Source organism: Plectropomus leopardus, chromosome 20 (genome assembly GCF_026936395.1).
Source record: "Plectropomus leopardus strain MGB_pleo_1.0 chromosome 20, ASM2693639v1, whole genome shotgun sequence".
In the NCBI taxonomy this organism is placed as follows: domain Eukaryota; kingdom Metazoa; phylum Chordata; class Actinopteri; order Perciformes; family Serranidae; genus Plectropomus; species Plectropomus leopardus.
In genome coordinates this window covers 30,666,903-30,691,841 of record NC_142195.1, presented here as the reverse complement: position 1 = coordinate 30,691,841, position 24,939 = coordinate 30,666,903, and the positions used below count along the sequence as shown (strand labels likewise).

Below are 24,939 nucleotides of genomic sequence, written 5' to 3'. Positions count from 1 at the left end.
ACCGACCCACTGACCCACCGACCCACCCACCGACACCGACCGACCGACCCACCGACCCACTGACCCACTGACCCACCACCCGACCCACTGACCCACCGACCCACCCACCGACACCGACCGACTGACCCACCGACCGACTGACCCACCGACCCACCGCCTGACTGACCGACCCCCAAGAAAAAGGAAAAATTGGCCAGAATGTTTTTCTTTTTTAAATCACAAAAAAAAAGAAAATTGACAAAATGTTTTCTTTAAAAATTGCAAAAAATAGTCCAACAAGTCCTGATAAAAGTGTGTGCGTGCGTGCGTGCGTGCGTGTGTGTGCGTGTGTGTGCGTGCCTGCAGGTACAACACCAGTCAGATGGAGGAGTGGCTCCGAGCCAACAATCTGTATCAGAGCAAAGCTGCAGCCACTCTGGAGCCGATCATCCAGGCCGCTCAGCTGCTGCAGGTCAAGAAGAAGACCACGCAGGACGCCGACGCCATCTGCTCGCTCTGCACCGCCCTCACCACGCAGCAGGTCAGCCCGCGCCACCACGGACACGCCACACGACCACAAACACGCCACACGACCACAAACACGCCACACGACCACAAACACGCCACATGACCACAGACTCATCACATGACCTCAGACTCGTCAGCTGACACTGACACACCTCTGGCGTCCCGTGTGTTGCAGATCGTGAAGATCCTGAACCTGTACACGCCTCTGAACGAGTTTGAGGAACGAGTCACCGTGTCCTTCATCAGGAACATTCAGGTGAGACCGTCAGCGCGTCAGCGCGGTGGCGAGCTGCTCCCGTTAATGTTTATTCGCTGTATTCGCAGCGTTGTGACTCCGTGAAAAAAGCAACAGAAAAAAACTCTATTCATATTTATAGTAACTACATTTTAAAATTTTTGTTCCGTTATTTAAAAAACGTAAGCACTTTCTCGGGTCATTAAGTTTTAATTGTTAATTTTTAAATTTAAATTTCGGGGAATTTTCTTATTTTTTCTACAAATTTCTTCGTAATTTTTGGGTCAGTTCTTTAATTGCTCATTACCTTCTCGCCATGTTTTTTTAAATCAGGCCAGTTTGCTCAGGTGTTAAAGGGTTAAACTCTGATCACTGATGTTTGACCCTGATGTTGTCCTCTGTGTCCAGAACCGTCCTCAGCAGAGGAATGACCCCCCTCAGCTCCTGGTGGACACCAAGCACATGTTCCCCGTCCTCTTCCCGTACACGCCGTCTGCGCTCAGCCTGGAGACGCTGCACATCCCCGCCTCCCTCGGCCTGGACTTCCTCGTCAGAGTCTGAAGTCTTCAGTTCACCTTCATGTGCCTGAAACCAGCAGAGACCAGTGAAACCAGCAGAGACCAGTGAAACCAGCAGAGACCAGCAGCAGCAGACAATCAGATCACAAACTCTTCTTCTTCTTCTTCTTCTTCTTCTTTTTCTTCTGTTGAGTGTCCCCTGTCCTGCGTCCTCTGACAGAGATACTGCAGGACGTGTGGACACAGTAAGTACAAGAGGACAGTGTCCCGCAGGATGAAGAAGGTCAGTGGGAAGTTTCAGGAAAGTCGCAGAGAAAAGAGTCTTCGTAGATTCACAGAAACAAACGGCTTCCAGATGTCAGCGTTCCAAATCAGCCAATCAGTGATCAATAACACGTACTTCCTGTTCGATCGGATACGTTCCGTTAATTCGCAGTTTGATGAATCATCGCGTCACGCTCCTGTTAAATGTTAAAAAACCATCCGAGAATAACAAGAACACAACGTTGACGAATCTCAACGACCCCTCGAGAGAGTATTCTCAAATTTGGCACAAACGTTAACTTGGACTGAACCATGAACTTGTTTGATTTTGCAGGTTAAAGGTCACTCCGACCTCATGTCTGCCTCATTTTTTAAACATGACATGTCAAGAACACCTTGATGAAATTTTCTCAAATTTGGCACAAATGTTCACATAAACTGTGACCGGATAATATTTTGGAGGTCAAAGGTCACTGTGACCTCATGTTGGTCTCATTTTTATAAACACTCATGGGTGCCTTGAGTACGTTTTTTTTCTCAAATTTGGCACAAATGTTCCCTCACACTCAGCGATGAACTCACTAGATTTTAAAGGTCAAGGTCAGTGTTTCCTCATCATTAACAGGATATCTCTAGAATGGCTTGACCCATTAGATTTTTGAGGTCATAGGTCAAGTTCACTTTGACCCCATTGTGAAAAAATATCACAGATTACATGGAGAGAATTTAGTCAAAAATGACACAAACATCCACTTTGAATCACGGTTTAACTGACTGGAATTTGGTGGTCAAAGGTCACTGTGACCTTGCATGCATCTCATTCTTTTCAGGGTGTATCCCAAGATTTTGAAGATCAAGGTCACTGTTTCTTCATGTTTGCCTTGAGAGAATTTCTTCAAATTTGGCACAAAGGTCCGATCGGACGGTCAGACAGCTGCAGCTCTGAAATATCACAATAATATCTGAACACGAGAGAATGAAAATATGTCTTTATACTCTGAGAACACGGACGCCTTCAGGCTGGTCGGTGTTTGGTGATGAAAAAATGAACTCAAAAACGGAGACTCATTTTTCTGGACCTGAGTGAATAAACGAAGGGTAGGAGAAGGAGGAGAAGGAGGAGGGGGGGCAGGAGGAGGAGGAGAAGGAGGAGGGGGGGCAGGAGGAGGAGGAGGAGGAGGAGGAGCAGTCGTCATCATGTGACTTATGGACGCGTCCCTCGGGGGTTATTTCAGGTCGCTGTGACAGTTTTAATGAATGAAAATGTTCGAACCTTTTTGCCGCTTTTCTTTTCTTCGTCTCTCTGTTCTGCGTGATTTCGTCTCTGTTTATAATCCCCTTCACACGGAGAGCTTATATATATCATATATATATATATATATCTGATATATGTGTATAACCCCTCAGTGCTGTGCTTTTATTTTGATGATTCTCATCTTTTTTATATTTCTTTTTTAAATGGTTTTCTGTCCTCGCGGCTCATTTCGAGCGTCTTTTTGTCTCTGTGATTTTTTTTTGGGGATCTTCTGAACACTGAAGACACAAACGTAACTCTGCTGACGCCAGAAAACAAACTCTACAGTTTCCCTCGTGGCATTATGGGATGTTTGAAGCTTTAGCCTGAATCATTATTTGCACTTTTAGACAATGACACTAATTATTAACCGACTATATTTAGAGCACAAATTGGATCCTAAAATAAATCAACTTTTATGAAGTCAAACTGTAAGAATGATGAAGCGCTCGAGTCCGAGTCACTGCGACAAGTCTCAACGAGTGTGTGTGAGAAGAGTTGGTGGTAAAAATACTAATACTAATACTAATAATCTATTTTCATAAGCCCTCTGCAGGAGCTCTGCAGTTTTGTAAAATAGTTCATTTCTTCAGGTTTTGAAATCTCGCCTCTCACTTAATGAAGCACAAAGAAACATTTTTAGAGAAGATATTTTGGAAATGAAGTAACTGACGAATATCGATGTTTCGTCTGGTGATTCATGATTCGATGTTCTGAGAGTCTTTGTCATCAGATGGTGAATAAAACATTTTCCAGCAAAAAACAAAATCTGCAGTTTCCTTTCAGATATTTTTGCAGACGGATGAACTTTAAAAATGATTTTCTTTAAATTTATTTATTAAATTAATTCTTTAATACTACTAATACTGCTACTACTAGTACTACTACTACTAATACTGTTACTACTAATACTGCTACTACTAATACTACTACTACCACTAATGCTGCTACTACTAGTACTACTACTACTAATACTGTTACTACTAATACTGCTACTACTAATACTACTACTACTAATACTGTTACTACTAATACTGCTACTACTAATACTACTACTACCACTAATGCTGCTACTACTAGTACTACTACTACTAATACTGTTACTACTAATACTGCTACTACTAGTACTACTACTACTAATACTGTTACTACTAATACTGCTACTACTAATACTACTACTACCACTAATGCTGCTACTACTAGTACTACTACTACTAATACTGTTACTACTAATACTGCTACTACTAATACTACTACTACTACTAATGCTGCTACTACAACTACTACAACTAATGCTGCTACTACTAATGCTGCTACTACAACTACTACAACTAATGCTGCTACTACTAATGCTGCTACTACTAGTACTACTACTACTAATGCTGCTACTACTACTACTACTACTACTACTACTAATGCTGCTACTACAACTACTACAACTAATGCTGCTACTACAACTACTACAACTAATGCTGCTACTACAACTACTACAACTAATGCTGCTACTACTAATACTACAACTAATGCTGCTACTACTAATACTACAACTAATGCTGCTACTACAACTACTACAACTAATGCTGCTACTACTAATGCTGCTACTACTAGTACTACTAATGTTGCTGCTGCTACTACTATTACTATCACTACTACTTCTACTACTATTACTACTACTACTACTGCTAATAATAATGGCCATAATAATAACAGATAGGACTCATAAGGTGTTTTTCGAGGTACTCAGAGACACTTCATGCAGCCAAAAAAATGAATGCCCTGGTAAATTGTGAAGGTCAGAGGTCATGGTGACATGGTGGTCTGGGCAGACACTGAACTGGTGCCACTGGTCCCTGAACTGGGCTGATGGTGGAGGTCTGCTGTGGAGGTGGAGGTTTTGATGTTTTAGCAGATAAGTTGCTCTGAAGATGCGACTCCTCGTGAAAAGTGACTGCTGTTGTTCTTCTCACCTGCTGACTTTGACCTGATTGGCTGAGCTGCTGCAGAGCGCCGTCACGTGACCTCCCGCAGCTCCGCGGCTGTTTTCGGGTTGTGAGATTTTGACCAGAGAGATCGTGTGAACGTGGCGAGGAGCTGGTTCCCACGGCGGCTCTGCGTCGGTTGTCCCAGCTGTCTGTGGTTTACCTGCAGCTCAGGTGGCACCGGCGGCTCCCTGTGAGACCCAAAAACCGTATGAGGCACCAGAGTCTGACACGCCCACGCCAGCTGAGCCAATCAGACGGCGGCGTCATCAGTCCATCAGAGCGTGGTTGAAGACAGCGTGCCGGCACCACGGAAACTCAAGAGGTGTAACACAGCAGAGTGGGCTCTAATGACGTGTAACACGCGTCAGCAGCTGTAAATCGCAGGACAATAACGGCACCAATGGACGTTTTTTTGGCGGCTGATCTCGTCCTGTTCTCGGAGGGAAAAACCTTAAAAACTAATTTAAAAAAGAAAAGAGAAGAGCTTGGCTTTTTTTCCTTCAGAAACGTTTTGCTGATTTTTTTCTTCTGGAAATGAGAAATGCGCTTTTGGGTCGTTATTTTATTTTATTTTTTAAATTTTTTTCCCTCTTCGAAACATTTTGGCACATTACCCTTTTTAAACATTTTTGCCCTTTTTCCTTTTTTTTGGTGGGTTTTGACAGAAATCGTGTCTTCCAAACCTTCTGTTATTGAGACAGAAGACAGAAGGTTTCCTGAGGACACGGAAACAGGAGTGTCCCTCACAGCGGCCTCCGTGTTGACGGCATGTGGTCGATGGCCTCTCCATGGCAACGTGTTGATGGTGTTTGTTTTTAAAGGATGAACACAAACCAGCTGAGGAAGAGGATGTGGTGACGAGTCGATTCAGAGCAAACCTCACCGCCGTGCAACGGCGTGCAACGCCTTTCTGCAGAAATTCACCCACCGTCTGTCTCTCTGTCTCTCTCTGTCTGTCTGTCTGTTTGTCTGTGTCTCTCTGTCTCTCTCTGTCTGTCTGTCTGTGTGTCTCTCTGTCTCTCTCTGTCTGTCTGTCTGTGTGTCTCTCTGTCTCTCTCTGTCTGTCTGTCTGTGTGTCTCTCTGTCTCTCTCTGTCTGTCTGTCTGTGTGTCTCTCTGTCTCTCTCTGTCTGTCTGTTTGTCTGTCTGTCTCTCTATCTCTCATCTGTCTGTCTCTCTCTCTTTCTCTGTCTGTCTTTGTGTCTCTCTGTCTGTCTGTGTGTCCACAGGGTGAGATGTCTGTTGATGTGACTGCGTGTGAAGATGAAAACGTGTCATTTCTGCACGTAAACACGTGTTTATATAAGTGTGTTTGTGAATCTGTTTGAAGGACGTCCTGAACACGGAGACACGTGTCCAACAAACACCTGGAGGACAGGGGACATTTCCTGCAGGACACTTTGAGTCGCGGCTGCAGTTTGTTTTTGTGTCAAATATTTCACAGGATAAACGGCATCACCAGGACCTGAACAAGGCCTCCACCAGAACCAGCAAGAACCAGGAGAACCAGCAGGACCAGGAAGAACCAGCAGGACCAGGAAGAACCAGGAGAACCAGCAAGACCAGGAAGAACCAGCAGGACCAGGAAGAACCAGGAGAACCAGCAAGACCAGGAAGAACCAGCAGGACCAGGAAGAACCAGGAGAACCAGCAAGACCAGGAAGAACCAGCAGGACCAGGAAGAACCAGGAGAACCAGCAAGACCAGGAAGAACCAGGAGAACCAGCAGGACCAGCAAGAACCAGCAAGACCAGCATTACCTGAGAACGTCAAAGTGTGTGTGTGTGTGTGTGTGTGTGTGTGTGTGTGTGTGTGTGTGTGTGTGCGCACGTGTGCACCCCCTCCTCCTCTCACTCTTTGCTCCCATGATTCTCTCCGTGTTGTTGTTGACACGTTAACCACAGCCGCCGCCCACACACAGTCGAGTGCGCGGGGCCCCCGGGGGCCTCGCCTCCTCCCTGGGCTGCATGTGGAGTTGGTGTGTGTTTGTGGTGAGCAGGAGGAGCAGAGAGGAGCAGAGAGGAGCAGAGAGGAGCGTGTCAGCATGTTTCTTCTCGCTCTGATTCTTTTTGTTCTTTAAAAAATCCTCAAGGCGTCAAAATGCTGGTTTGGAAAAGTCCTGGAAATCTATTCAATAACCTGGATTTCTTCAAGGGCTGATGAAGGGGGTCATTTTGGTGATTTTTACCTTTTCTTCAAAAATCACATATAATTTTTAGAAAAATGCCATTTTACTTCCTAAACTCGCCCAAAATTTTGACAAAAACAAAAAAAAAACTCAAATGTTTTTTCTCAAAGAAAAAATTAGCAAAATATTTTCTCCAAAAATTGATAAACATTTTTAAAGACAAAGAAAAAAATCAACAAGATGTCTCATAGAAAAACCAAAAGTTTTGAGAAAAAAAGGGGAAAAAAAGCCACAGAAGTTGAAACGACGTGTTTTAAGATCATGAAAAGCAGAAAACAGAAACAGAAAAAGAAATGTTGCAGCGTGCAGTCGGTTCGGAGGAGAGACGGTGCTTTAAAAATGGCCAAAAATGTTTGAAGAAAAAAAATTGGCAGGACGCTTTATTTATTTATTTATTTTTAAATCTCAAAAATAAAAAAAGAGATAGCCAACATGTTTTCTTTGATAATGACTTCAGAATTATAGGAAAAACTGACGATGAAAATCCAAAATGTTTTCTTCTAAAAATTCCCAAAACAAATATTTCTTCAAAAACTGCCATTTAAAAAAAAATCATAAATAACAAACCGTCCCTGAGTTACGTCCAGATTTTCAGCATTTATTATTCGAGTATTTATTATTTGTTTGATAATTTATATTTCAGAAGTTGTCTCTGGAGATGAAAAGGAGACGATGAGTTTTGATGTTCGTTTCAGAGAATGTTTGGTCTTTAATATTTGACTGTAAGTCCAGGTAAAGTCTTGGAAAGGTCCTGGAAAAGACAGAGTGTGAGGTCTGTCAGTGTGATGTGTGCCTGCAGAGTGTGTGAGTTTGTGGTGTGAGTTTTCAGATTTACATCCTGTCGGCGGAGAAGTCGCCTCCTCCTTCCTCTGCTCGCTCACCCTCCTCTTCCTCCCTCCCTGTCTGTCTCTGTCTCTGTCTCTGTGTCTCTCTCTGTGTCTCTCTCTGTGTCTCTCTGTCTCTCTCTGTCTCTCCAGAGAAGCTCTCGGCTGCAGATCGCAGCGCTGCGACTCAGAGATGCTGTCTAGCTGCTGGATGGCTGCGCTGCTGCAGCTGCTGCAGCTGCTGCTGCTGCAGGCGGCGGTGACCCGGGCGCAGAGCGGGGACGGAGACACCGGTGAGAACAGCATTTCATCTCGTCCTCCTTCATGAACTGTGTTTTGATGCTTTTTAAAATAAAGAAAAATAAAAACAGAAAAATAATCTGTTTTTATGTAAAAGTAGGCGAATCAAACTGAGTACTTTTAGTCAAGTATAAGTAGTAAGTAAGTATAAGTATTATTCGATTACTAGATTAGATTTTTGTCAATATTAGGGACTGTTTGTTATTTATGAGAGCGGAGGTGGAGTAATCCTTTCAGCACTGCGGAGGCAGAAACAACTTTAACTGGCCGTATTTTGTTTTATTTTACCGTCAATTTTTAAAGAAAACAGGCATTTTTTTCTTTTGAATTTTCTTTTTCTTTAAACTACGCTTTTGTTTTCTTTCAGTTTTTTGTGATTTTTTTGTGAACATTTCTATTGATTTAAAAAACTTTTAGTGATTTTATTTTTCTTATCATTATTTTTTTAGGTTTTCTTCTCCCCTCAGAATGTTTTGCCAGCTGTGCTTATCTTTTCAACTTTTGATGACTTTTATAGAAAACATGCCCTTCAAAGCCACCAGCCCTCCAAAATAAAACTCACCAAAATGACACCGTTCATCACGTCTCGAATCTGTAAGAAAGAAAGAAATTGTAATCATCATCACATTTTTAGAGCAGAGGCGACGGATTTTAAAGCTGCAGATGAAATTAATTCGGTGAAAGAATTTGACTGTTTTGATCAGATCAGTTTTTTTAAAGCGGCGCTCGTTCATCGGTCTGCACGCGCTCAGTTCAGGCGTTCCGGAGAATCTGTGGCGATGGAGAAACACGTTGGCGTGAGTTTATCAGTCGTCACACAGTCAGCGTTTGTCACCTGATGGTATCTTGTTGTGTGTGCGTCACCGTCACACCGTGCGGAGGCTAAAAGGTCAGCGTGTCGATGATGATGTCACCTGATCGTCGTCTCACTTTCAACTTCAGCTGAAGCTTTTTGGATTGTTGGACGTTGTCTCAAACTTGTGACGGGCAGTTTTTACTCATAACAACAACAGTAATAATAACAACAACAACAGTAATAATGATAATAATAATAATAACAATCCTCAGGGCCAGATTTAACATCACAAACACTCATGTCACTCTGAGCACAAAATGCACTTTTTTAAAAGCAGACTTTAAAATTGTTTATAGATTAAAAGCATTTTCTACTTTCATTGAGTTTATTTCTTTAATCAACTTCAGTCCTAATCATAAATATCAAATATTCATTAATTTTCAGAATTGTAACCCTTTAAATGCCAGGTTTTGGTCTTGATGGCACTATGTTTTTAGATTAAAAAATATAATTATTATTATGATGCTGAGTGTCCTCCTCCTGAGTGTGTGAGTGTAGCTGCTGACAGTCTGGGATATGTCAGTGTGTGAGTGTAGCTGCTGACAGTCTGGGATATGTCAGTGTGTGAGTGTAGCTGCTGACAGTCTGGGATATGTCAGTGATCAGCAGCTACATTGACTGTGACAGGTCACCTAGTGGAAATAGCATGTATTTCCTCCATATGCCAAATATGGTCAAAATGACCTCATCAGGTGGAAAATAGTCAAAATGACAAATTCAGAGTCAAAAGCCCAGAATGACACCCAGAAATAATACAAGTCCTGTTTTTCTGCTCTGATGGCTGTGGGATCAAAAATGTCAGTTTGAATGGGTTTCAATGGAGCATTTTTGGACCTGAACAGTCTGAATGTAACTATTTAGTTTCCACAGTGTATTTTAGACTTATTGTAGGAGCTGAGCTGCAAATTCACTGATTACACTCAGATACACAATCTGGACTACATTGTAGTCTGGATTGAGTTTATGTTGTGGTTTAATCTGAGATTGCGTGACCTACATAAAGAGGCATAAAAGTTCACAGATGTCAGCAGGTGCTAGACCAGGAAGTGCTTTTAGAGTAACGAGTAACACCTTCACATCAGTCCTGAAATAAACAGGAAGTCAGCTCAAGGCTGCTTCAATGGGAGTTATGTTTTCTAATTTTTTGTGTTTTTGTTTAATGCAGTTTAAAGTGGCTGCAGCGTTTCGTAAAAGCTGAAGGTGTGAGCGTCCTTCGCTGTTCAGGCAGGTACAGAGAGAATTACAGCCGTCTGATCTCCAGAAAATAAAAGCATGAAGAACTTTCTACAAGACTGGTACACGTCATCTGATACCATCAAAGTCCATAAAAACAACAACAAGAATCGAGAAGAAACAGAAAGTAAAGAATACAAAATACTGAAAGACGCTAAAATGAAACACATACAGAGGAAATGACAGAAAAACGGGACTGAGCTACATTATTGATCTGAGTGTCGGATTTCTCGTGGAAACGGACTGAACAGACGCAGCTAAGTTTGAAAACGCGTCTTTTAATAGAATATTTCTGATATCTTCAGGAGCTGAAGGAAGTTGTTTGACATCCAGCACTTGATGTCCTTGAGACAGTTTTTAAAAAGAAGTCTGCTGGAGGATCCTGGTCTTAGAGACACGGAGAGTCGGGTGTCGTCAGCGTACAGAAGGGGACCGAGGACAGCGCCCTGAGGCACGCTCGTGCATCGACATACAGATCGCCACAGGCCACGCCCTGCTTCAGCGACGCTGTCACTTCCTGTTGGTCTGTCCCAGAAACACTTTGGATTCAAAGGTTTAGTCAAAAAAAGTCAAAAATCACCAGATTTGATGATGTTTGCACAGACAGGCATCGATGCGGCCAAATTTTGCAAAAGGCCAATGCAAGTGCAAAAAAACGTATAAAGGGAAAAACAAGTTCTTGTCCTGTTTTCCTTAAAAAAAGCAAAAATATTTTCTTTAAAAATCGCCCTGAAAATAGACAAAATACGTTATTCATCTTCAAAAAAAAATAAATGAAACTTAACAAACTATTGCCGAAATGTTTCCTAATTTCTGTTAGTATTTGTTTCCACGAGCTGCCAGAGAGCCGAAAACAGCGTCCGCACAGAGTCTCCTGTTCTTGTCCTAATGTCCTCAAATCCTCGTTCCCTGCCAGAGTCCCGGATGAGCTGCACCTCCGACATCCTGATGGCGGGAAGCAGTCTCAGCTGTCGGCTGCTCGCGGGCGGCGGTGGCGTGGACGACGAGGACGAAGAGGCGGACGGCGTGGAGAAGATGACAGTTTGGTAAAATGTCAACTCATCATCGTGATTCAGAGCAGCTTCGGTCGGCGACTGACGGCTCTGCTTCTGTCTTCACAGCTGCGTCGACCACAGCGGCACTCAGAGAGACTACAGGTGTGTGGAGGCCGCCGGGGACACGGTCACGTCCTCCATCCTCCATCCTGTCCATCCCTTCAACGTGACCGTCCACCTGAAGACAGGTCGCTGCCTCAACGCCATCGTCCAACTGAAGAAAATAGGTACGTCCCTCCTGCTGCAGGCCTGTCGGCCCACATCTTCAGAGGACGTGTCTTCTTACAAAAGCATCAACATTTTTTAAAGGAGGAAAAAAGAAATCGTCAAAATGTTTTTATCAAAAATTACAAACAGAACAATATTTTACCAGAACAATTACAAAAAAAAAGAGCCAAAATGTTTTTCTAAAACCACCCCAAAAAATGTTTAAAAATTGTCAAAATATTTTCATTAAATGCAGCAAAAACAATTTAAAAAAAAACAACAAAAAAACAAAAGGCCAAAAATTTTAACGAAAATGCCGTGTTTTCTTTGTCACCGAGAAATACAAGGAAATCAAAACTCACCCAAAACTTTGTTTAGAGAAAAAAACAAAACTGACAAAATGCAAGAAAACAAAAATACGATTTTTTATTTTTCCCCCCAAAAAACTTCCTCAGATCAAAGAAATGTCCTAAAATCCTAGGACACCTGTGCTCATCTTGACGTGACCGTCTGTCCTCTGATCCGCCCTGACGCTCGCTGTGGTTCCTCTGTGTCCCCGCAGTCAAACCGAGACGTCCTTGGGTGAAGAACGTGACCTTTGACCTGGACTCCAACCAGGCCGAGATCCAGATCCAGATTCCGTACGACAAAGACTACCTGACTCTGCACAACCAGCAGTTCCAGCTGAAGCTCAGCGAGGACCCGAGACTCACAGTAACCTCATGTCCCCTCCCTCACTGTGTCCTCCTGACTGTGTCCTTCCTCATTGTGTCCTTCCTCACTGTCCCTTCCCTCACTGTGTCCTCCCTGATTGATTGTGTCTTCCCTAACTGTGTCCTCCCTGACTTTGTCCTTCCTGCCTGTCCTCCCTGATTGTGTCCTCCTGTCTGAAGGAGTCTTTACATTCACCTGCTGTCTCACCGCAGGCTCTGAACTTCTCGGGGGACACCCTGAGGCTCGGCATGGACCGCCTCCGGGGACGCAGCGAGTATGCGGCGGTGGTGCGTTCGCTGCCGGCCAAAATTTATGAGGGGACGTGGAGCGAGTGGAGCGAGTCCTTCAGCTTCAGGACTCCTCCTGGTGAGACACATCCTTCACTCACTCAGAGAACAGGAACGATCTCAGGTAACCCCGTCCTCTCTCTTTATGTCCACCAGAGACAACGGAGACACCGATGGACGACGGACCGGAGACGTACAAACTCATGGTGTGTCTGGTGGTCCTGGTGCTGCTGCCGCCCGCCAGCGTCCTTTTCTTCTGGAAAAACAGGTAGGACGTCTCTGCGTTTTGTTTAATCAGAGTTGCTGAGACGTCCGTCAATTTAATTTGTCTTTTGTCTTGATTTGACAGAATATTCGCCTTCATATGGCCGAAAATCCCGCACCCCAAACACACGCTGGTGCAGATCTGTGGACCCGGCAAGGTCAGTCCTCTACCCCGACCCCGTCCTCCCGACCCTGTCCCCTCAACCCCATCCTCCCCACCCCATCCTCCCCACCCCGTCCTCCCCACCCTGTCAGCAGGGAACAGTAGCAGCGTCCTCTAGTGAGCAAACAGGAGGGACCGTCTTAAATCAAAGAAAACTCGCCTTTTACCCGAAACCTCTGTCGCTCTGCGACGTCATCAGAGCGTTTATATGAAACTTCGCTGTTCAGATGTCTTAGCAAAAATGTCCCGCAAATTCCTGAAAATTTGCTAAATTATTCTTAAAAAGGCAGAAATGACAAGAAAACAGAACTTCCAAACATATTTGAGGGTTAAAATTTCAGTTTATTGAGTTTTTCACATTTGTTTGACGTTTTATTGCCCGCTGAGTGACGGCGGGATGTGATGTCTGCAGGGCGTCCTGCTCGACTTCAAACCGGAGGAGTTCAGCGCACTCAAAGTGGATAAATCGGAGGAGCAACCGTGTGACCAAACGGAGCCTCCGATCGCCACCGCTGACGGCGCGCTCCGACCCTGGCTCCGCCCACAGCTCCGCCCACAGCTCGGCAGGCGCCACCAGCACCTCCAGCGTCAGCACGGAGGAGCTGGAGCTGTCGGCCCTGCTGAGCCAGGGCTCCTCCGGCAGAGGACGGCCTCCAGAGCTCCGAGGAGCCCGAGGAGCCCGAGGAGCGAGCCACGCCGCCGCCCAGCAGCGGAGGACACGAGGAGGCCTACGTCACCATGTCCAGTTTCTATCAGATCAAGTAGGTCAGCGGGACAAAGGGGGACACTGGTGGACAGACACATGGGACGCTGATCATCAGACGGCCGATGTCACGATCAGAAAAGCTCTGGACTGAATAAAGTGTAAGTCACATGACACGTGATGTGTTCAAGGACCATCAGAAATCAGAAAATCCAAACGCAAATTCTGGTTGTACCGTTTCTGGCTGATAAATGAGGTAATTTTGGTGATTTTTGAAGAAAACATGCATCCAAACCCAGAGGCCTCTAAAAAGCGGCAATTTAGATTATTGTTTTAAAAGAACGTATGCACTGTGACGTCTTCAAAGACTTTAAGAGAAAAAAAGGCCACAAATAATTTCTTAAAAAATATTTTTTTATTCACCTATATACACACACACACACACAAATATATATATATATATATATATATATATATATATATATATATAGATATATATTAAAAAAACTATATGATGATGTAACGTAACCAATAAGGAAGCGAATGTATGTTTTTGAGTCCTGGAGATGTTTTGTTAAAAGTTGAAGTGATTTGAGTTTGAACTCTGCAGTGAGCTCTGCTTCCCGGGAAGCTGCTGCTATCTCAATCTGTCGAGAACTCTTTGTCCACACGGCGCCTCTGTACGGTGGCCGGCGCTCCTGTGGGCGGCGCTCCTGTGGGCGGCGCTCATTTGGGTGGCACTCCTGTGGGCGGCGCTCCTGCTGCTGCTTCTGAACATGTGGACACCTGCGCCTCATGTTTCCTCTCAGACTGAACGCTTCGTGTCGTGACGGCGCTGACTGTAAACTTACGGACGACTCGGACACGTGTGACTGACGACTCGTTTATTTAAAGCTCACAATGTTTCGTACAAACGTCCAATAAAACAGAGTAATGGACTCACTGCTGCCTTGTGATAGCCTACAATACATGTTTACATCGACGTTAACCCTTTCATGTCCTCACTTAGAAATAAACATTGTTTGTATCCTAAATAAATATAACATTACAAATCATGAGACTGGAATTAATCCGATTACCTACACTAGTATTATTTAAAATATTGAATCTACATATTTATTTTGGGTTGATTTAAAAAAAAGAAAATTATTTATTATTATTATTATATAAATTATTTATTATTATTTAAAAAACAAAGGTAACAAACCATGAAAAAAGTAGTGACCCAAAAATGAAATGAAATAAGTAAAAAGTAGAGAAAGAAAATTGTAGGTAGATTCAAAAAAATATCCGAGAGAAAAAGTAGGAAAAACTACTTTTAACAGAATCCTATATTCAAAATTATGTTCCAAAATTTAAAAAAAGACACTTTCTTCATGTCACCTCGGCTGTTTATTTTTTAATTTTCAGGTAATGTTCTCGGTCTCGTACTTTTTTACTAATTTCGTGTTCATTTTTGGGTGATTTCTCCTGTTGTTGCTCATTGATTTCTTCCCATGTTTTAAAAAAGAAGTCAAGCCCGTTTGCTCAGGTGTTAAAGGGTTAAACTATGACAGTGAATCCACGCAGAGTCTGCGTTTGGCCTCCTGAGCAGAGATCTGAGCGTCTCGTCAACAGGACGAGGCGTTCTGGTTGAGGCGGCGGCGTTCAGTCGGCGCGGCGGCTCAGAGCCTCCAGGCGTTCCTCATCATCAGGATGAAGTAGACGTCGCTGTCGATGGAGGCGCTGACGCCGCAGTAATAGTTGATGAACTCGTCTTTGGTCACCTGTGGATCAGAGCAGAGATTTCACCGTCGAGTCGCAGCGCGGGGACCAGAGCCGAGCACGAGTCGCTCGAGTTTTACTGCAGAGGGAAAAGCGGAGAAAAGGAGGTGGATTTGTTTTCAGACAGCAGCTGCTTTCCATCCAAACGTTTACGAAATCAGCCGAGCGAAAGACACGTTAAACCGCCACCGCGCTGCTAACGGTCTACAAACGCAAACCGTAGTCAGTGACGAGCATCAGTCTGAACATTTTCTCGTTTTTCGTGCTTGAGGACGCAGGCGTCATGTTTTCCAGTTGTCCATCCATCCATCTAACATCCTGAATGTAATATCTCAAGAACGTTGTGAAGAAATGTGTTCAAATTTAGCACAAACATCTTAGACAAAAGCGATATCTCAGAAACACCTTCGGGGAAATTCTTCAGATTTGGCACAAACGTTTCGACTCAAGGATTTACTGATTAGATTTTGGTGGTCAAAGGTCAAGGTCTCATTGTTGGTAACACAATATCTAATGATGGCCTTTAAGGGATTTGTTAAAATTTGGCACAAATGTCCACTCAGACTCAAGGAATGTGATATCTCAAAAATTCCTCAAGGGAACTTCTTTAAATTTGGCACAAACTTTTAAGTGGACTCAAGGATGAGCTGATTAGAAACTGGTGGTTTAAGTTCAAAAGTCAAGGTCACGGTGACCTCATGTTTTTGGCCATAACTCAAGAATTTTTACGGCCAAATTTCAGAGATATCTAACAGGATAAAACAACCAAGTTCTGATATTTTATATCCAAAAGGTCATAGGTCAGCTGTGACATGGTCATGTTTTCATATCTCAGGAGCAGAATCGGGGACGTTTGGTCAGATGCTGAATCAGTGACGCTGATCTCACTAAACTGAGCTGATTGTAGAGATCGTCCGTGTGTGAAGCGCTGACGGTTTGACCGTGTTACTGGTGCGCAAACATTCACGAGCCGGTTTATTGCATTTTCTACAGATGTGTCACGTTCGATGTCACGAACGAGCTGTGACAATGTGACAGGAGTTACGTCTTTTTTGAAATCTCTCTCTGATTCAGTGTCTCTTTCAAACCCGGAGCAGATTTGGGTCGACGTTTGAGCTGCTCGGGCGGAGACGGATGGTATTTCATCTTGCTAGTAAACGTATTAAATTAATTGCGTTTTTGTTACTGCCAATCAGAGCTGGGTCGGATAAATGCCCAAACACAACATGAGCTTCGTATTTGGATGGAAACAGTGAGCGAGTCGTGCATGTCTGAGTCCAGAAACTGAAACTGAAAAGCTGATTTGAGTTTTTGTGAACTACAAAGAAAAGCCAGAGCGGACCTGCTGGATGTAAAGTGATTAAACAGTCAGAGGAAACAACCACCAAGCGACGTTCCCACTGAGGTTTGTATCTTGTATGGTTCTTTGAGTCCGATCATGATTTCATTTTCACATATTCACTGTGTTTTTTTTCTTTGTGTTGTGTTTGAAACATTAAAACCACACAATATACTCTGCAGGATTCCTATGGACGACCCGCGGCGCCCTCCACCACCTCGCCAACCCAACCACGAGCTGGTTTACCACGACGACGCTCAGTCAGAGCTTCCAGGCATTTCTCATCATCACAATAAAGTAGACGTCTGTATCGATGGACGCGCTCACACCGGCGTAATAATTCATAAACTCCTCCTGGGTCACCTTCAGAGAGCAACACCAGCAGAACGTCAGTGATTACAAACCTCTACTGACCTCCGGACTCGCAAAGTCGTCACCAAACCTCCGTTACCTGTCCGTCTTTGTCATATGGAGAGTCGAAGCTGTCCAAGAACTTCCTGAAGACCTGATCCTCGCTCCACTCCCCGTTCTGATACTTGGGGTGGTACTTGGCGTTATAAACCCCCCGCAGGTCGTCGATGGTGATCACCCCGTCGCCTGTCTTATCCAGCTTCCGAAATGCCTGCATCACCACCTCCTTCCTGGCTTTGGACATCGGCGGCTGCGGGCAAAACAGGACATAAATAAGCAGGAAATGCTCCTCAGGGGTCGGCGGTCGGTATATTTACCCTCAGAGTGACGAGGAACTCGTCAAAGTCGATGGTCCCGTTCCCGTCGCGGTCGAAACGCTCGAAGAGAGCCAGGGCCTCTTTTTTCTCGATCAGGATCCCGAAGTCATTCAGACCCTTCAGGAACTCCTTCAGCTCCAGCGAGCGGCTGTTGTCGTCGTCCAAGACCTTAAAGGTTCTGACCAACACAGGCAGCGAGTCAGTGAGACGCCATTCAAAGAAAACAAACACCTGCAGGTATCATCAGCGAAGAACTCAACGAACTCAACTGCTGCTGCATCATGAGAGAGCCGGTTCCTGCTGACGAGTGAAACAGCAAAGAAAAGAAGCAATAAACCGATGAAAAGGAGAAGATAAACCCGAGTAAATCTTGGAGCAGCTTTCCAGCGCTGCAGAGCCTCAGGGGTCAGGGGTCAGGGGTCAGCGCTCTACCGGAGTAAAAAGATGAAGTTTGATGCTGAACTCACAACGTCTCTTCAGACAGGTGAGTAACATCTAACGATATTTTTTTACCGAAATATCCTCAGATTAACCAATGAGAACACACACTGGGCTGATGCGACTGATTTCTTGTGACTGCGGCATCGTTAAAACTGAGCTAAGTAAGCATGGCCAAGCCTGAAAGTTTTGGAAAAGTCCTGGGAATCTGTTTCACAAACCTGTATGATTAGACGTGATGTGTTCAAGAACCATCGGAAATTTAAAAATCTAACGATAATGTTTTTACAGTTTCAGATCACCACATTTTCAAAGAAAACAAAATTGCCTACATCGACAAAACTGTTAAAAAAAACCAAGTATGTTAAAAAAATGAAAAAAAACTTCATATTAAACTATGTCAAACAACTGTGAGTCAAAAACATCAGAATTTAGTACGTCATAGAAGTCATCGTATCTATAAATAAAATGAGCTGAAAAAAGTCATAGTATTGCATGTTGAAAATACTGTAAAAAGAAGTCAAAGTATGTAGACAAAAGTAATACAATATGTTGAATTTTATTTTAAAAAGTATAATATTCAAAAAAGTAAAAGTACAGAATGTCAAAAAAATGTTGTAGTATATTATACGTTGAAAAAACTGTACAAAGCTCATGGTAAAGTACACAGAAATAAAAAAGACATGTAGTATGTTGAGAAAAGTCATAGTAAAGAATGTTGTTTATTAGTAAAGCTGTGTAGTTATTATCTGACAGGATCCGCAGATGCACGTTACAACAACAAAACCACAAGATAACCAAAAACGCACTGTTATGTGACAGAAAACCCAAAAACTTCACAACATCCTGCAGCCAGCGTCAGCTCTCTCAGCGCAGCACGACGCTCACTTTCACAGGAAGACTGCGACCACATTCACAGAGCACCTGCAGCTCAAAGTGCAGCCTGCCGGACAAATACTTTCACTTTCAAGAGCTTACCGTTAATATGGCGCCCAGCTACGGCGGCAAACTGCACCTGAGCTTAGAAATAAAAAATGTGATGCTGATGCTGCACGTCGTGTCGAAACTAGAGATTTGGTGGAAAACACGACTGAGTTAGTGTGTAAAAACATCATTAAAATGTCACGTAAAAGACGTCATAAAAAAATGTCACAGAATAGTATGTCAGAAAAACAACCATGAAAAAGTAAAGCACGTAGTATACTGTGTCAAAAAATATTTTTTTTTAAATTACAATATAAATAGTATAATATGCCCAAAAAATGTGATTGTACATTAAGTAACAAACATCAAGAAATGTCATTGTGTAGTTTTCAAAAAATATATATACTAAAAAAAAGTTATGGTATAATATCTAAACAAAAACTGTAGAAAATACACTGTGAAGTATTTTTTTTAAAAATAATATAGAAAAGTCGTAGTATTGTATGTCAAAACAAGTCATTGTTAAATATGTGGAAAACTATTTTAAAAAACTCATAGTGTAGTATGTTGAAAAAACTGTGAAAAGATCAGTATACTATGTCAATTACAAGTCCTAGTAAAGTATGTTGTACTATGTACTATTAAAAAAGAATCATAGCACAGTATGTCAAAAAAGTCATAGTATAGTGTGTAGAAAAACTATGAAAAAATCATGGTATAGTATGTTAAAAAAAAGGATTGTCTATTTTAAAAAAGGTAGTCATGGTTAAGTATGTCAAAAAAATAATTAAAAAAAAAATATATATATATATATATATATATATATATATATATATATATAAAATATGTAATATGTCGAAACAAAGTCAATATTGTGGGTTAAAACAGTCATAGTGAACGATATCAAAAATCTGGAAAAAGTCATCAGATAGTATGTCAAAAAAAGTCATAGTATACTATGTAGAAAAACTTTGTCATAGTAAAGTATTTTGAAAAAAAGGTCATGAAACTCACATTATACTATGTCTAAGTACTGTAAGTCATTGTAAAGTTTATTTTTTCAAAGTCATGAAAAGTAATGGTACAGTATGTTGACAAAGAGTCATAGTATATGTCAGAAAAAAAATAGTGAATTGGAAAAAAGGGAAAGCATTTTACATAAAAAAAGAATAGTTGTACAAATCTGTGAAAAACAAAATTATAGTATAGTTTGAAAAATGACATAGTATTGTATGTTGACATAAAAAAAAAAAATCATTATATTGTGTGTAGAAGTAAAAAAACATTGTGTGTTAAAAAAAGGGTTTAACTTGTGGAATAGTAATAAAAACAAGATGTCAGAAAAAGTACACTACACTGAAAAACTGTTGAAAAAAACTTTTAAAAATTGTAAATTTTATGATGTTTTCTGACAATTTAAATGAGAACGGGTCTCAACAGGCTAATTTATCGGATTTTCAAATGTTTTTTTGTGATTTCATGGTTTGACATTTTTTTGTCACATTTTCGGTTGTTTTTTCAACATGGTATATTATGTTGATTTTTTGCTGTTTTTACAACTTTCTAAAAATATGACATGTCCAAAAAACAGCAGAAAAACGCATGAAATAGCGTGCTGAATCGTGCCATAGAATAGACTGTTGCAGAAATGGCCCAAAACAACATCATATAATATGCCAAAAAAAAAAACTGTAGAATATGCGATATGTCAAAAAAGTCCAAATTTGACTACTCCTAAAAATGGCTTAAAACAACATAGAATAGCTTGTAGAGACATGTCATTGTATACAAAAATGGGAAAAAAGGCCAAAAAAGGCTAAAGAAGTCAGAATTTAACATGTCAAAAAAATGGCCAACAAGGCAATAGTATGGTATGGTGAAAAAAGTCAAAATTTGACCGCTCCTAAAAATAGCTAAAAACGACATAGAATAGCGTCTAGAGACGTGTTATAGTACACAAAGTAGGAATAAAGACCAAAAAAGGCCAAAAACCTCAGAATTTAACATGTCAAAAAATTGGCCAACAAGGCAATAGTATAGTATGGCGAAAAAAAGTCAAAACATGGCATGCTATACCATGATGGTTTTGCACCATTTTGGGTCATTTTTGGGGACATACCATACAATGACATTAGGGTTAGGCCCAAAAGGCTCAGAAACGTCACAGTATAGTATGTCTTCAAAAATGATCCAAAATGGCTAAAAAAAAAGTCGCAGTATATGTCGTCAAAAATGACCCCAAAACGTCATAATATTGCATGTCATCAAATATGACTCAAAAATGTGATCGTATTTTACGTCGTCAAAAATGAAGCAAAAATGTCATCGTATTGTAAAAAGTCCAACAAAAAGGCGCCAAAAAGTCATCATATTGTATGTTGTCCAAAATCATGACAGAAGGTCATATGAAAGTATTTCGACAAAAAATTTGTTCAATAATTGTTCAATTCCAAAAAGGCGTCAAAAGGTCATAATAAAGAATGTTGTCCAAAATCTGGTGAAAAAGTCATGCTAGACCATGTCGTCAAAATTTGCATCAAAAAGTCAATCTATATATTATCTTCAACAATAACAAGAAAAAGTCGAACATGGCATGTCATTCAAAATCAAGTAAGTTAGTGTGTACTAGTGCATGCATACCACTTCGGGGTATGTGTTGTGCCGAGTAGTAATACAAATTGAAAAAAAAAACAACGAAAAGCTGTAAAAAAGTCATGGTATAGCATTAAAAAAACATGCTTAAGAAAAAAGTCATATAATATGTCAAAAAAGTCAACATAGAGCACATCGCAAAAGGTTATGGGATAGTAGGTCAACAAAATTTGACAAAAAAATCATAGTATGTTGAAAAAAGTCACAGTGTTCACAATTGCCATGGAATAGCATGTCAAAGGCATCATGGCATAGCATGCTGACAGCCCATAATACGCTGAAAAATGGTTACAAACGTCATTGTACGGTGAGCAAAAAAACACATAAAACTGTGATAGTATGAAAAGAATTAAAGAAAAACATAAAAAAATGTCACAGTAAAGTATGTCATAAAACATCATAAAAACGTACTGTAGAATACCTTGAATCCTAATTAAAAGTTTTCCTAAAAAAATTCATGTCAACAATAACAATAACAACAATAACAATAATAACAATCATAACAATCATAATAACAACAACAACAATAATAACAATAATAACAATAACAACAATAACAATCATAACAATAACAACAATAACATAATAACAATAACAATAACAATAACAATAACAATAACAATAACAATAACAACAATAACAATAATAACAATAATAACAACAATAACATCTCAGGCTAAACTCAGCAGGGTTTTTCCTCTTCGGGACTTAAAGATTTCAGAAACAGGAAGCTCACCTGCCCAAACTCTTGATGCCGGACGACCCTCGAGCCAGACACTGCAGCCTGAGTCTGTCCAACGGGTCGGAACACTCCGACAGCTGGCGCCGGGCCTTCACCGCCATCTCTCGGTCGTGCCTCGACGTCCCCGCCATCACTGCCGGCACAGACAGGAAGTGTTCGTAACTCTAACGACTGACGGCGAAAATCAAAGAACAACAATTCACAGAGAACAGAGACGATAATAAAGTCCCCGCGTCCTCAAACGAGACAACAATGATGTCCCCGCGTCCTCAAACGAGACAACAATGATGTCCCCGCGTCCTCAAACGAGACAACAATGATGTCCCCGCGTCCTCAAACGAGACAACAATAAAGTCTCAGCATTAGTACTTTTACTGTAGAAAGTATTTTCACAGGGCATTGTTAGTACTTTTGCTGTAACTTTATTTTCAAAGAGTAGTGTTAATATTTTAATTGTCAGTATTTTCACAATTAGAGTTAGTACTTTTACTGTAACCAAGTATTTCTACCATGTATTATTAGAATTTTACAGTAACAGTATTTTTACTGTGTGGGGTTATCACTTTTACAATAACAGAGTATTTCACAGCGCAGGGTTAGTACTTCACTACAACCGAGTATTTCCACTGTGTATTATTAGAAGTTTACAGTATTAGAGTATTTCACACTGCAGAGTTAGTACTTCTACTGTGAGTATTTTCACACTGCAGAGTTAGCAGTTTTCCTGCAGTACATAAACGGAGTACTTCCTCGGCACAGGCAGCAGTGAGTACCTCAGCTGTGTACTTATATCAGAAGGCTGTTTGAAGTGATTTCCTCTCCGCCTCTCTGTGTTTTAATGAAATCTGAAATCATCAGGTGTCTGCAGGAAAACTGATGAGTCATAAACTGTCCAAAAACAAAAACACATTTTGACAAACCGTCTTGACCTGAGGACAGTTTAAATCTCGCGATGAGTGAGAGACACGCCGAGTCCTCACAGTCTGCACGGAAATATTCATAAAAAAATAAAACTTTACATAAAACACAAGAATTCATCCAGCAGCGACTCACCGACTCTGACGGTCCGATCCTCCGACAAACAGGAAGCTCGTCCCTTCCCCAAACAATCCGCGGTTACCATGGAGATCCACAGTCCTCTCCTGTGATTGGCTGTTCACCTGCCAGCAGTCAGCCGATTCCCCAAAAAACACCAAACAGCATTAAACCGCTCCGCTTCACGCGCGCCGACCCACGAGCTGGACCCAAGTGATCCAGGTGAGTCCAGGTGATCCAGGTGAGTCCAGGTGATCCAGGTGAGTCCAGAGCTGCGTGTCATCAGCAGTTCCTCTTCCTCTCCTTCACTTCCTCTCAGCCCCCGGTGTTACGTCACAGCTGACGTCGCACGGAGGTCACCTGCTGGCGGGGGGTGGAAATGAACCATACCTGCCCTCGTGCACTTTCAGCCCGACTGTCTGAGCAGCTGCAGGATCAGCGCTGATCCTGCAGCTGCTCGATCTTTTCACAACCCGTCAGAGACATAGAGCCTAATAACTAATCAATCAATAAACAAACACCTGCTGGCATGAGTCCCAACTAAACCCGAAACCCGCAGCGCTTCATTTTTTAACGGTTTGATATTTGAAGCATTTATCACTTTATGGCTTTTTTTTAGGAACCTGAGAGTGTTTCGGGGTGTTTTCATCACTGTAGCACTTATTTTTACTGCTACTAGAGCTGCCGAAACGTTTGATGTCTTCTCACACTCTGATTCTCCCTTTTCAGGACTCTTCCCTGTGCATGAAGTGCAGCGGCCGTCTTCCATGACCTCCCATGATTCGGGACTCCGGGCCAGCGTGCATCCAGGACTGACAGTTTAAAAAACACCAACAACCAGCTCCCACCATCGACACATACTTTATCTTTGTAGGCCTCATCATCGTCTCCAGGGAGGTTCTCATTGTTCTTCATCTCTTCACAGACACATCACAGACACATCACAGACACATCACAGACACATCATCACAGACACATCACAGACACATCACAGACACATCATCACAGACACATCACAGACACATCATCACAGACACATCACAGACACATCATCACAGACACATCATCACAGACACATCATCACAGACACATCACAGACACATCATCACAGACACATCACAGACACATCATCACAGACACATCACAGACACATCACAGACACATCATCACAGACACATCACAGACACATCATCACAGACACATCACAGACACATCACAGACACATCATCACAGACACATCATCACAGACACATCATCACAGACACATCACAGACACATCATCACAGACACATCATCACAGACACATCACAGACACATCATCACAGACACATCATCACAGACACATCACAGACACATCATCACAGACACATCATCACAGACACATCATCACAGACACATCATCACAGACACATCACAGACACATCATCACAGACACATCATCACAGACACATCACAGACACATCATCACAGACACATCATCACAGACACATCACAGACACATCATCACAGACACATCACAGACACATCATCACAGACACATCACAGACACATCATCACAGACACATCATCACAGACACATCACAGACACATCATCACAGACACATCACAGACACATCATCACAGACACATCACAGACACATCATCACAGACACATCATCACAGACACATCACAGACACATCATCACAGACACATCACAGACACATCACAGACACATCATCACAGA

General features: G+C 42.0%; 3 protein-coding genes across 6 annotated transcripts in view; 2 read left to right on the top strand and 1 right to left on the bottom strand.

Annotated features, from left to right (window-relative positions):
• Window positions 1-3,586, top strand: part of myo5b (myosin VB) — a 46,202-nt gene extending 42,616 nt beyond the window's left edge. For all 3 annotated transcript variants that reach the window (XM_088070648.1, XM_088070646.1, XM_088070647.1), the window contains 3 exons: window positions 346-520; window positions 683-763; window positions 1,151-3,586. In XM_088070648.1, the coding sequence (XP_087926774.1) occupies window positions 346-520; window positions 683-763; window positions 1,151-1,303 (409 nt within the window). In that variant the 3' untranslated portion in view covers window positions 1,304-3,586. The remainder of the gene's footprint in view (window positions 1-345; window positions 521-682; window positions 764-1,150) is intronic.
• Window positions 3,587-5,471: 1,885 nt separating this feature from the next.
• On the top strand, window positions 5,472-14,648 carry il7r (interleukin 7 receptor). Its single transcript, XM_042509911.2, is given in 10 exon segments — window positions 5,472-8,104; window positions 11,117-11,246; window positions 11,322-11,482; window positions 12,025-12,176; window positions 12,389-12,542; window positions 12,620-12,731; window positions 12,813-12,885; window positions 13,303-13,412; window positions 13,414-13,527; window positions 13,529-14,648. Coding segments are annotated over 10 exon segments (1,233 nt in total). The 5' UTR covers window positions 5,472-8,004; the 3' UTR covers window positions 13,656-14,648.
• capslb (calcyphosine-like b) lies at window positions 14,463-23,705 on the bottom strand. Of its 2 annotated transcripts, XM_088070956.1 has the most exons (6): window positions 23,234-23,705; window positions 22,175-22,313; window positions 17,425-17,602; window positions 17,148-17,357; window positions 16,943-17,059; window positions 14,463-15,359 (listed from the first exon to the last, which is right to left on the bottom strand). In XM_088070956.1, exons 1-5 carry the CDS (start codon window positions 23,301-23,303, stop codon window positions 16,958-16,960), a joined length of 699 nt encoding a protein of 232 aa, XP_087927082.1. In that variant the 5' UTR covers window positions 23,304-23,705; the 3' UTR covers window positions 14,463-15,359; window positions 16,943-16,957. The 2 variants fall into 2 exon arrangements, with proteins under 2 accessions (XP_087927082.1, XP_042365911.1); XM_042509977.2 differs by lacking the exon at window positions 16,943-17,059 and having other exon boundaries at window positions 23,234-23,649.
• Between the last annotated feature and the right edge of the window lie 1,234 nt (window positions 23,706-24,939).

Bases quoted from the DNA above. Each gene is read 5' to 3' on its own strand.
- capslb (XM_088070956.1), bottom strand. From the start codon at position 23,303: ATGGTAACCGCGGATTGTTTGGGGAAGGGACGAGCTTCCTGTTTGTCG. The intron at 17,603-22,174 runs GTGAGCTTCCTG...TGTGTTGGTCAG, and splicing joins GGCATCAAGAGTTTGGGCAG to AACCTTTAAGGTCTTGGACG. The intron at 17,358-17,424 runs GTAAATATACCG...TTTTGCCCGCAG, and splicing joins AGTTCCTCGTCACTCTGAGG to CCGCCGATGTCCAAAGCCAG.